Genomic DNA, 13,443 nt, shown 5'->3' on the forward strand with positions numbered 1-13,443 from the left:
TTTTTTTTTTTTTTTTTTTTACTTCACTGAAAGAAGGTGACCTGATTGCTGGCTTGACAAAGGAAAGTCTCAAAGAATCTAAACAGGTGACAAGGAAGGATTTCACTGCCAATCCTTCAGGAATTTGGTATTCTACTTATAAGGTAGGTGAAATAGCATCACTTACCATATCTGTAGCTTGATCTTCTTTCCTTGTAATTCAACTGTTTTGATCTTAAAGTCTATTCCTACAACACAGAAGAAAAAAAGGTAAATTATATCTATGGCTCTGAACGTGGCTCTCCTAAAATTAACTTGGAAATAAAAATAAAAATACACTTAAACATCTGTGTTTGTTTGGCTCTTGATAGCCTTTAAGTATGCAAATTCTGAACAAATAATTCAATTTTAAAGATCCAACATGGCAGAAGAAATAGCTATATAAAAAGAGTAAGTTTTTATAATAAGAAAATGAAAAGGTAAATTTTAAAATATCTAATATTTTTTAAGTAGGCTCCACACACAAGTGGGGCCTGAACATCATGACTTTGAGATCAAGAGTCACATGCTCTACCAACTTAGCCAGTCAGGCGCCCCTAAAATATCTAATATTTTAATGCAAAAACAAAACAAAAAAAATGTTTTCCACTAGGAAAAATAAGCCTTAACTAGCTTCCCAAGCAAAAAAACTACCACCAGGGATAAAGAGGGTCATTTCATAATTATAAAAGGGTCAATTCATTAAGAAGGCAAAAATACTAGATGTTTATGCATCTTATAACACAGAGCTTCAAAACACATGAAGCAAAAGTAATACAGATCGCCCAGATCTGTCTGCTCCTTAACCAACCAAAATCTTCAGCTTAGGTTCAGTTTCCCACAATCAAATCAAAAGAAAAAAAGGACGATGTGCCTGGCAGTTGTAAACCTTAGACTTTTTCTACACCCCATATTTTTGTTTCTCTAGGAATTACTGAGACTCTATGTAAGACTAACAATTCCAATTAGGCATGCAATTTGTTAATTAACCTATACAACAAACCTAACAACCAATACTATTTCAGAAAACTTCTCCAAACACAGGTGAAATTAGGACACGGTCTGAAAGCTCCAAATCTTTTGAGAGACAGAAACCAGGTACAACTGAAAAATTAAGATTTTAGGCTATTTTAAGCTACCTACCTCGTCCCAGACTCTTTGAGTTTCTCTTTTCTCTCTCAAAGTTGTCTATCCTCAAGCTAATTAGCAGTGGTTAAAGCAGTTCTTCATTCTTTCCTGCACAAAAACTCTCCTTGCCTACCTCTGGCCATTCATTCTTCCTTACTAGTTTCTCCTTGCCTCTCTGAACTTTTCTAGAAATTGAAGTGAATTTTTCTATCTTCACTCATTCCCATGGTGATTTTCCCTAATTTCATAGCTTTAAATTTCAAATATGCACTGGTAACTCTCAAATTTATATCAGAGCCCAGACCTCTCTCCTAAACTCCAAACTTGAGATCAACTCTTTATTGGCTATCTGCAAATCCCATCTTTCACAAAGACTCAAGCAAAAACCCTTAAAAGGCCCTACACATTCTGCCCACCACTCCCATTTTCCATGCTGTTCTCATAATTTATTGTATCTTCCTTTGATCTAGCTAACTATATGGTTGTTACACACACAGATCAGAAAGATTCCCACCTCAAGAACTTTGCATATAACTGTTCTCCCAACTAAGAACACTGTTCTCCATTATGGCTCCTTCTTCCTTGCTGTCCTTTCCTAAGTGGCAACATAAGTCTCATACCCCATGTCCACTGTCTATTAATGATCCCTACCATTCTTCCTTACTTTTTATTGCTAACATCCCTCAAATATGCTATATTTACTTATTCCTGTTATTTTCTATCTCCCTATGCCAAAATATAAAATCCACAAGGGTAGCAATTTTTATCTATTTAATTCAGTTAAATTCCCAGCACCAAGAGCCTGACATAAAAGCAGGCATTCAAAAAGTATTTGAATGAAGAGATAAATGATGTTTTTAAAGAAAGAGAAATGGTACCCGGGAAATGATCTATATAGATGGGTGCCTGGGTGGCTCAGATGGTTGAGAGTCCAACTCTGAATTTTGGCTCAGGTTGTGATTCCAGGATTATGGCACTGAGCCCTGTGGTGGGCTGTGAGCTGAGCATGGCGCCTGCTTAAGATGCTCTCTCTCCTCCTCTGTTCTGCCCTCTTCTCTACTAAAGCTCTTACTAAAAAAAAAAAAAAAAAAAAAAGCAAAAACACAAAGGACAAAGGTTCCAATGAGATACCAAAAACTAAACAAACCAAAAAAGGGAACCTGAAGGAAACAGAGGCAATGCAGAGAAAAGGAAAAAGTAGTTCCCTTTGTCTTCTTAGAACAAAATGGGGGGTGGGGGGCGAAGAAAGAAAGAGAAAGGAAAACGAACTAGAAACGAACTAGAACCAGAAAAACTCCTGGAAATTTAAAAAAAAAAAAACAGGTGAAAACAGGTGGAAGAAGTAATATATTCAAACAGAAACACTAAGAGAAAACTGAGATCCCATAGAAAATATAACAAAATGACAAAGAATGGAATTTATGTGATATATACGAAGTTAGAAGATCAAACCAGGAGGTTGGATATCGAACTAATAGAAGTTCAAGAAAGAACAAAGATAATGACATACAGAAAATAATAATTTAAAAACTGCAAGAAGGGAGCTTGGTGTCTCAATCAGTTAAGCGTCCAACTTCAGCTCAGGTCATGATCTCTAGGTTCTTGAGTTCAAGCCCTGCATCGGGTTCTGCAGTGACAGCTTGGAATCCCTGGACCCCCAAGCCTGCCTCAGATTCTCTGTCTTCCTCTCTCTCTCCGCCCCTCCCCCACTCACCCTCTGTCTTTCAAAAATAAAAACATTAAAAGAAATTTTTTAAATAAAAACTGTGAAAGAATTCTGCACAGCAAAGGAAATGATCAACAAAACTAAAAGGCAATCTATGTAATGGGAGAAGATATTTGCAAATGACACATCTGATAAAGGAGGGTTAGTAAAAATATAAATAGAACTTATAAAATTCAACATCCCCAAAATAATCTAATTAGAATATGAGAAGACATGAATAGACATTTTCCCAAAGAAGACATACAGATAGCCAACAGACACATGAAAAGATGCTCAATATCACTTATCATGAAGGAAATGCAAATCAAACTACAATGAGATATCACCTTATACCTGTCAGATGGCTAAAATCAACAACACAAGAAACAACAGGTGTTGGCTAGGACATGGAGAAAGGGCTCCTGCACTGCTGGTGGAAATGCAAATTGGTGTGGTCACTCTGGAAATGAGTATGGAGGTTCCTCAAAAAGTTAAAATAGAACTACCCTACAATCCAGCAATTGCACTACTAGTTCAAAGGAATATATGCACCCCAATGTTTATAGCAGCATTATCTACAATAGCCAAATTATGGAAAACACCCAAATGTCCACTGAATGATGAATGGATAGAGATGTGGTATGTGTGCATGTGTGTGCGTGTGTAACAGAATATTGCTCAGCCATAAGAAAGCCATAAGAAACAATGAAATCTTGCCATTTGCAACCACATGGATGGAGCTGGAAAGTATTATGCTAAGTGAATGAATACCATATGATTTCATTCATATGTGGAATTTAAGAAACAAAACAAATGAGTAAAGGGGGTAAAAAAGGAGAGAAAGGCAAACCAAGAAAGACTCTTAACTATAGAGAACTGATGGTTACCAAGACGGAGGTGGGTGAGGGAATGGGTTAAATATTTGTCAGGGATTAAGGCATGCACTTGTGATGAATACCAGGTGATATACAGAACTACTTAATCACTGTATTGTACTAAAATTACACTGTATTTTAACTAACTGGAATTTAAGTAAAAACTTTTAAAAAGCTGTGCAAGAAAAACATAACAGAAGCAAAAGAATTTATTTTAGACTGACTCTCACCAAATGCTTGCCTAATGAATAAAATAGGATGTATATACTAGGTAATATTACCACCATAAAATTTCAAGATACCAAGAATAAGATATTATAAAAGCTTGCAGACACATAAACCAGGCCATATTAAATCAAAAGTGACAACACTGGGGGCACCCTGGTGGCTCAGTTAAGCATCTGACTTCAGCTCAGGTCATAATCTCCTGGTTTGTGGGTTTGAGCCCCAGATCAGGCCCTGTGCTGGAAACTCAAGAGCCTGGAGCCTGCTTCAGATTCTGTGTCTCCCTCTCTCTCTGCCCCTCCACCAGTCACACTCTGTTTCTGTCTCTGTCTCTCTCAAAAACAAGCATAAAAAAAAAAGTGTGGTTTGTTTTTTTTTTAATGTTTTATTTCTAGGAGACAGAGAGAGAGACAGCGTGAGCAGGGGAGGGTCAAAGAGAGAGGGAGTCACAGACTGAAACGGGCTCCAGGCTCTGAGCTGGCAGTCAGCAAAGAGCCCGATGCGGGGCTTGAACCCACGAATCGTGAGATCATGACCTAAGCGAAAGTCGGACGCTTAACCAACTAAGCCACCCAGGCGCCCCTGTTTGTTTTTTTTAAAGTGACAACTCTGAACTTCTCAACAGCAACAGCAACACTAGAATACAGAAAAGATAATGTCTTTAAAAATTATTTTCAACCTGGGACACCTAACTGGCCCAGTGGGTACAGCACGTGACTCTTAAATCGATTTCAGGGCTCTGAGTTAAGCCCCACATTGGGTGTAGAGCTTACTTTAAAAAAAAAAAAAAAAGTATTTTCAACCTTTTTCCAGACAAAAATCAAGTGAGTAAAATAATGCATTTCCAGACATGAAACATCTCAAAATAGTTAGTTCCCATGCATCTCTAAGACAACTACTAGGAGAGGCTGCTTTGTCAAAAACAGGAAGAAAAGAAATCCAGCAAAGAGTGAGGTAAATGGAAGTTCAAACTTGCCTAGAGAGCAACCAGTTTAGAAGCGAATGAGGACATAAAAGAATAGAATAAAATGAGAAGACGCTCCAAAAAGTATGCCTACTAAGAGAGGGAGGGGAAGAAATGGTATTCATGGAATTTGTATGAAAGTGGAAATTTAAAGAGCTTGGCAATTCTGTTGCTGATTTTGGATAAAGTATGTATAGTGTCTTGAAATTTAAGCAAACCTAGCAATAAAGGAACTATAAATTACAATAAAAACAGAAAAGTCATCCAAGAAAGGAAATGTGATTATAGTACACTACTTGGTTTAACAGTTAATAAAAACATGTGTTCTAACTATTTGAGAAGAAGAGAAAGGCACCAGGAATGTCTGGAGTGATTGATTCTCATTTCCCTAACAACAAGACAGAATTTCTAATGTTCTGTGTGTGTGTGTGTGTGTGTGTGTGTGTGTGTGTGTGTGTTTTAAGGTAAAAGCCAAGACTAAGGAATATGATGTTGAATAACAGAGAAAAAGGCCAAAATGTGCTTGGAAAAGAAAACACGCAGGTAGGCAGAGGGCAAAAGTCTGTTGTTGCTACTGTCCTCACAGACCTTGAAATACTATGTGACTTCTAAAATTCTGCTCTATTACAGTAACAGAAATTAAAAATTGGGTTAACAGAGGTATGTTTACAAATAAGTTCTCTCCATTACTTAACCACCTGAATGTGAGCACCGTATTCCACCCATGGCCCTCAGCCACCCCTGCAGTCTCCTCTCCCTCCAGTCTTCCTCCTGTAGTCCCCCTCAAACACAACGTTTTGAAGCAGCTGTGTACTTTTTCCAAGTAAATACCTTTGTCACTCCAGCAAGTAGTTTCTACATTCCCCAAAATGTACACACCTAAGTATGGAAAAACTTATACTTAAAATAGAGTAGAAAAGCTTTTGAGAAAATTTAGGAATTAAAGCAAAAAAAGTAGCTCAACTGCCAAGAGAAACTAGGAAAACCTGTCACCCTTTAAGATTCTGCCAGGAGGAGGGGCACCTGGGTGGCTCAGTCAGTTAAGCATCCAATTTCAGCTCAGGTCACCATCTCACGGTTTGTTGAGTTCAAGCCCCAAGTCAGACTCTGTGCTGACAGCTCAGAGCTTGGAGCCTGCTTCAGATTCTGTCTCACCCCTTCTCTCTGCCCCTTCCTCACTTGTGTTCTGTTTCTCTCCTTCTCTCAAAAATAAACATTTAAAAAAAATTTTAAGGTGCACCTGGGTGGCTCAGTCGGTTAAGCATCCGACTTCGGCTCAGGTCATGATCTCACGGTTTGTGAGTTCGAGCCCCACATCAGGCTCTGTGCTGACAGCTCAGAGCCTGGAGCCTGCTTCAGATTCTGTGTCTCCCTCTCTCTCTGCCCCTCCCTGCCTCCAGCTGTCTCTCTGCCTCAAAAAATAAACAAACTTTTTTTTTAATTTAAGATTCTGCCAGGAGGAATAATCAGATTCTCCTGCAACATATCATTTCCTAAACTTTCACAGACTAGAGCAAACATAGGATTTGATCCAACCAGTGATTCTCTTTTAGGTTGTATTTACATAAAAACACACTAAAGGAAATCTCTATTTTTTAGATTCCTGGAACCCCGCTCAAATGAGTATTTCATTTTACTGCAGTCTAACTTTTATCAATTTTCAGCTGCTCAGGAAAGCGAGAAACAGTTATCAGCCAAACTATGTGCCTTAATGATGTTGCAGAAGCACCATCCAGTGGCAAGAGGAGTTAACTGCAACTTCTAACCACTGTAAAAATCACTTTTCCAAAGCTTAGCTCCGGATGACATACCAATAAATAAAATGCAGGAAGAAATATAATAAACCCCAGACAACTTATGTTTAACAGCTCATAGGTAAATGATCAATACCTGTGGTTCTTAACAAATGAAAATAAAGTATTTTCACCACATCAGGAAAGAAGTAGAATCCTATAACTACAATCCTTTGAATGTAGCTTTGTCCGGAATTTAAGAAACGTGATTCTTAAACATGACTTAAGAAACATGATTCTTAGTCCTTGCTCTAGTTCTATCATTACTGCACAAATTTTGAAAAGGCCACTTTCCAATAAGGCCATTAGTTTATCTGGATGCAGATTTGAAAACGCAGAGTGCAAAAATTTCCTCTAAAGATCCTTTCTTGGGACGCCTGGGTGGCTGAGTTGGTTAAGTGTCTGACTTCAGCTCAGGTCATGATCTCACAGTTCGTGGGTTCAAGCCCTGCATTGGCTCTGTGCTGACAGCCAGCTCAGAGCCTGGAGCCTGTTTCCAATTCTGTGTCTCCCTTTCTCTCTCTTTGACCCTCCCCTGCTCACACTGTCTGTCTGTCTGTCTCTCTCTCTCTCAGAAATAAATAAAACATTAAAAAAAAATTTTTTTAAAGATCCTTTCTTATTGGAGTGACTGGGTGGCTCAGTCGGTTGAGCTTCCAACTTAAGCTCACATCATGATCTCATGGTTTGTGGGTTCAAGTCCCGTGTCAGGCCCTGTGCTGACAGCTCGGAACCCAAAGCCTGCTTCAGATTCTGTGTTTTCCTCTCTCTGCCCCTCCCCCTCTTCATGTTCTCTCTTTTTCAAAAATAAACATTAAAAAAAAAATTTTTTTAAAGATCCTTTTGTATAACAGCAATAGCTTAGTAAACAACCTGAGAATTTATAATGTGCCTGGCACTGTTTTTAGTCCTTTAGAGTGGATTAATGCATTAAATTCTCAGAACAATCCTAACCCATACTTTTACTTGCACACTACAAATGAAAAATAAAATTAAAACCCTGTAGCACTAACAATATTTACTGGATAACTACTAAGTGTTCTAAGCATTTCGCATATTATCTCATTTAGTATTCAAAATTATCTTCTGTGGGGCACCAGGGTGGCTCAGTCACTTGACACTCTTGATTTTGGTGCAGGCCATCTCACAGTTCACAGAATCAAGCCCCGTATCAGGCTCCACACTGCTTGGGATTTTCTCTTTTTCCCTCAATCTCTGCCCTCCACCCCCCATGTACACTCTCAAAATAAATAAACTTAAAAAAAAAAAATCCTCTGCAGCAATCCCTATCAAAATAACACCAGCACTCTTCACAGAGCTACAACAAACAATCCTAAAATTTGTATGGAACCAGAAAAGACCCTGAAGAGCCAAAGCAATCTTAAAAAAGAAAACCAAAAGCTAGAGGCATCACATAACCGGACTTCAAGACATATTACAAAGCTGCAATCATCAAGACAGTATGGTACTGGCATAAAAACAGACACTGAGATCAATGGAAAAGAATACAGAACCCAGAAACGGACCCACAAACATATGGCCAACAAATCTTTGACAAAGCAGAAAAGAATACCCAATGGAATAAAGACAGTCTCTTTCAGGAAATGGTTCTGGGAAAACTGGACAGCAACATGCAGAAAAATGAACCTGGACCACTTTCTTACACCATACACAAAAATAAACTCAAAATGGATGAAAAACCTAAATAAGACACGAAGCCATAGAAATCCCCGAGGAGAAAGAAGACAGAAACCTCACTGACCTTGGCCACAGCAGCAACTTCTTATTCAACACATCTCCAGAAGTAAGGGAAACAAAAGCAAAAATGAACTATTGGGACCTCATCAAAATAAAAATCTCCTGCACAGCGAAGGAAACAATCAGCAAAACCAAAAGGCAACAGACAGAATGGGAGAAGATATTTGCAAAGGCCATATCAAATAAAGGGTTAGTACCCAAAATCTATAATGAACTTATCAAAACTCAACATCCAGAAAACAAATAATCCAGTGAAGAAATGGGCAAAAGACATGAATAGACACTTCTCCAAAGATGGATGGCCAACCAACACAACCAAACGCTGCTTGGCGTCACTCACCATCAGGGAAATACAAATCAAGACCACAATGAAATACCACCTCACACCTGTCAGAATGGCTAACATTAACAAGTCAGGCAACAACAGATGTTGGCAAGGATGTGAAGAAAGAGGATCTCTTTTGCACTGCTGCTGGGAATGCAAACTGCTGCAGCCACTCTAGAAAACAGTATGCACGTTCCTCAAAAAATTAAAAATAGAACCACCCTGCAACCCAGCAACTGCACTACTAGGTATTTATCCAAGGGATACAGGTGTGCTGTTTCACAGTGGCGCATGCACTGTTTATAGCAGTGCTATTGACAATAGCCAAAGTATAGAAAGAGCCCAAATGTCCATCGACACATAAATTAATAAAGATGTGATATATATGTACACACACACACACACACACACACACACAATGGAGTATTAGTCAGCAATCAAAAAGAATGAAATCTTGTTATTTGCAACTACATGGATGTAACTGAAGGATATTATGCTAAGCAAAATTAGAGAAACGANCTGCAGCCACTCTAGAAAACAGTATGCACGTTCCTCAAAAAATTAAAAATAGAACCACCCTGCAACCCAGCAACTGCACTACTAGGTATTTATCCAAGGGATACAGGTGTGCTGTTTCACAGTGGCGCATGCACTGTTTATAGCAGTGCTATTGACAATAGCCAAAGTATAGAAAGAGCCCAAATGTCCATCGACACATAAATTAATAAAGATGTGATATATATGTACACACACACACACACACACACACACACAATGGAGTATTAGTCAGCAATCAAAAAGAATGAAATCTTGTTATTTGCAACTACATGGATGTAACTGAAGGATATTATGCTAAGCAAAATTAGAGAAACGACAAATGTCATATGACTTCACTCATATGAGGAATTTAAGATACTAAACAGATGAACATAAGGGAAGGGAAGCAAAAATAATATAAAAACAGGGAGTGGGACAAAACCTAAGAGACTTTTTTAAATACAGAGAGCAAACAGAGTTGTAGGAGGGGGGATGGGCTAAATGGGTAAGGGGCCTTAAGGAATCTACTCCTGAAATCACTGTTGCACTATTTGCTAACTAACTTGGATGTAAATTAAATTATTTTAAAAATCCTCTGCAAAACTACGTATGTTCCAATTTTAAAGAAAAGTTTAAAGCAACTTACCTAAGGTCAGAGAATTAAGGTGGCAGAAGCAGCACTCAATTCCATGTGTTTTTTCAACCCTTTGAGCTCTTAACCTACATTAAGTTCCATAATTCCATTTATTTATTTATCTATTTTCTACTGAGGTAAAATCCACATAACATAAGAGTAAACAGTTCAGTACAATCACAATGTCGTGCTACCACCATCTCTATCTAGTTCCAGATATTTTCATCACCTCAGAAGGAAATTCCATATCCATTAAGCAGTTGTTTTCCACTATCCCCTCCCATGACTCCCTGGAAACATCTGCACTCAGTCTCTACGGATTTACCTATTCTGGATATTTTATATAAATAGAAGCATACAACATGTGACCTTCTGTCTCTGGCTTTTTTCACTTGGCATAATGTTTTCAAGGTCTATCCACATTGTGACATTTATCAGTACTTCATTCCTTTTTACGAATGAGTAATATTCCATTATATGCATATACATCATAATTTGTCCACTGATCTCTTGATGGACATTAAATGAGATGTTCTCAACTTGCTGCTTTTGCGAATAGTGTTGCTACAAACATGCACATGCCTATTTTCAATTCTTCTGAGAATACAAAGAATAGAATTGCTGGGTCATATGGTAATTTTATGTTTAACTTTTTGAGGAACCATTGTTTTCCACATCAGCTACACCAATTTTACATTCCCATTAGCACATAAGGCGGCTCAATTCTTCTACATCCTTGCCAATGTTTATTATTTTCCTTTTTAAGTTTTCAGTCATCATAGGGGTTGGGTATGAAGTGGTACCTCATTGTGGTTTTGATTTGCATTTCCCTAAGGACTAATGATGTTGAACATCAATTCACCAGCTTGTTGGCCATCTTCTTTGAAGAAATGTGTATTCAAGTCATTTGCCCATTTTTTAATCAAGTTGTCTTTTTGTTGTTGAGTTATAAGAGTTCTTTTTACATTTTGGACACCAGACCCTTATCAGTTATATCATTTGCAAATATTTCCTCCATTCTACAGGCTGGCTTTACACTTTGTCAATTTCCATTAATGAACAAAAGCTTTTAATTGTGATGCAGTCTAATTAAGTTACCTATTTTATTTTGTTGCATGCTATTTAACTTCGCTGATTTTAATTTTTGAAATGCATGAGAAGGAAGAAGTTCCCGGGAATTAAAATATTACTGAGAGGGAATTTATATTCCAGAGAGAGGAAACATAATATTTTTAATGTTAGAAATGATAAATGCTATAAACAGGAATGGAGAGTGAGCTATTTTATAAGAGAAAATCAGGGAATGTTTTATTGAAAGACCTCTGAGCAAAAACCTCAAGGAGGTCTGGAAACAAAGCCACGTGAGTATCTGGGGAGAGTGTTCCTGGTAGAGGAAACATTAAGTGCAAAGGATCTGAAAAATAACTACACTCATGTTCAAGTACCACATGCAGCAGTTTGAATACAGTGATACGAATCTTCTAATTGATAATCATGGAAGAGTTCTCGGTTTATTTGGGTCTCCTTTAAGTTCTCTCAACTGTATTTTGTAGTCTTCAGGAGCGAGGTCTTACATTTTGTTAAATTTATCCCCATTTCATTTTCACTTTTAGGGTGCTATTATAAATAATACTTTCTTGAAGTTTCATTTCCCAATTGTTTGTTGCTCAATATGGAATACAACTTATTTCTGTATAGGGACCTATATCCTGTAACCTTGCTACAGTCACTTCTTAATTCTAGTTGTGGGGTACTTAAGAGTTTTCCATGTATGTAATCATATAATCAGGTAGTCTACAAAAAGGCACTTTCTTAATCATTTTCCTTTGGAAATGATTTCTTTCTTTCTCTTGCCTTATTGGTACAGCTAGGACCTCTAATACAATGTTGTTTTGTACTTGATCCTTAACAAAGAAAGCTTAGACTGAAAGCTTCACCGTTAAAGTATCATGTTAACTGTACATCATTTAGTAGGTTGAGGAAATGTCCTTCTACTTATAGTTTGCTGAGGTATCATGATGCAAATGAGTATTTTGTCAAATGCTTTTATTTTTTTGAAGCTTATTTATCTTGAGAGAGACAGTGCACAAGCAAGCAGGGGAAGGGCAAAGAGAGAGGAAAAGAGATTCCCAAGCAGGCTCTTGCACTATCAGCATGGAACCTGATGTGGGGCTCAAACCCACGAACTGTGAGATCATGACATGAGCCCAAATCAAGAGTCAGATGCTTAACCAACTGAGCCACTAGGCACTCCATCATATGGTTTTTCTATACCTATTAAGATGATCAAGACTTTTCTTTCTTCTTTTTCTTAAATAGGCTCTACATTCAACATGGGGCTTGAACTCACAACCCCAAGGTCAAGGGTCGCATGCTCTACCAACTGAGCCAGCCAGGCACCCTTCTTCTTTACTCCATTAAGGGAGCTAATTAAAATTTATTTTGGAGGTGCATAGGTGGCTCAGTCAGTTGAGCAGCTGACTGTTGATTCTGTCTCAGGTTAAGATCCCAGGGTCATGGGATCAAGTGCTGTGCCAGGCTCTGCACTGAGCAGGGACCCTGCTTAAAATTCTTTCTCTCCTCCCTCCACTTCCCCTCTCCCTTGCTCTCAGGCTTTCTCTCTCTCTCTCTCTCTGTCTCTCTCTCTCCCTCTCTCTAAAATAAAATAGGGGCACCTGGGGGGCTCAGGTGGTTAAGCAGCTCAGGTCATGATCTCATGGTTCACGTGTTCAAGCCCCACATCAGGCTCTGCTGTCAGCTTGGAACCTGCTTCCTATTCTCTGTCCCTCTCTCTCTGCCCCTCCCTGCTCATGCATTCTATCTCTCTCTCTCTCTCAAAAATAAACATTTTAGGAGCACCTGGGTGGTTCACTCAGTTAAATGTCCAACTCTTGGTTTCAGTTCAGGTCATGATCTCATGGTTCATGAGTTTGAGCCCTGCACTGGGCTCTGCACAGACAGCATGGAGCCTGCTTGGGATTCCCTCTCTCTCCCTCTCTGTCCCTCCCACTCGCTCTCTCTCAAAATAAATACACTTAAAAAAAAAAAAAACCTCATTAAAAATATAAGAATAAGCATTTTAAAAAAATATTTATTTTTGAGACATAGAAAGAGCACGTGCATATATGCACGTGTGTGCGCGCGCACACACACACACACACACACACACACAAATACAAATAGGAGAGAAGCAGAAAGAGAGGTAAACACAGAATCTGAAGCAGGTTCCAGGCTCCAAGCTGTCAATGCAGAGCCCAACATGGGACTCAAAACCCACCAACTGTGAGATCATGACCTGAGCCTAAGTCAGACACTTAAGTGACTGAGGCACTCAGGCACTTTACTTTTCATTTTTTTTTAAGAGACAGCAAGCGAGCACACAAGGGAGAGGAGTAGTGGAGAGGGGAGAGACAGAAAGAGAAAGAAGAATCTTAAGGAGGGTCCCCGCTCAGTGAGAGCCAGGCATAGGGCTCAGCCCCAC

The 13,443-nt window shown here is 38.6% G+C and overlaps 1 protein-coding gene across 1 annotated transcript in view; it reads right to left on the reverse strand.

The window, feature by feature from the left end:
• RAB10 (RAB10, member RAS oncogene family) overlaps positions 1–13,443 on the reverse strand; it is an 81,590-nt gene that overhangs the window by 28,107 nt on the left and 40,040 nt on the right. Inside the window, exon 2 of the mRNA XM_077774067.1 lies at positions 167–227. Coding sequence (XP_077630193.1) covers positions 167–227 — 61 coding nt within the window. The remainder of the gene's footprint in view (positions 1–166; positions 228–13,443) is intronic.

The sequence above is a fragment of the Crocuta crocuta genome, unplaced genomic scaffold, assembly GCF_008692635.1.
Source record: "Crocuta crocuta isolate KB4526 unplaced genomic scaffold, BGI_CrCroc_1.0 scaffold246, whole genome shotgun sequence".
NCBI lineage: Eukaryota > Metazoa > Chordata > Mammalia > Carnivora > Hyaenidae > Crocuta > Crocuta crocuta.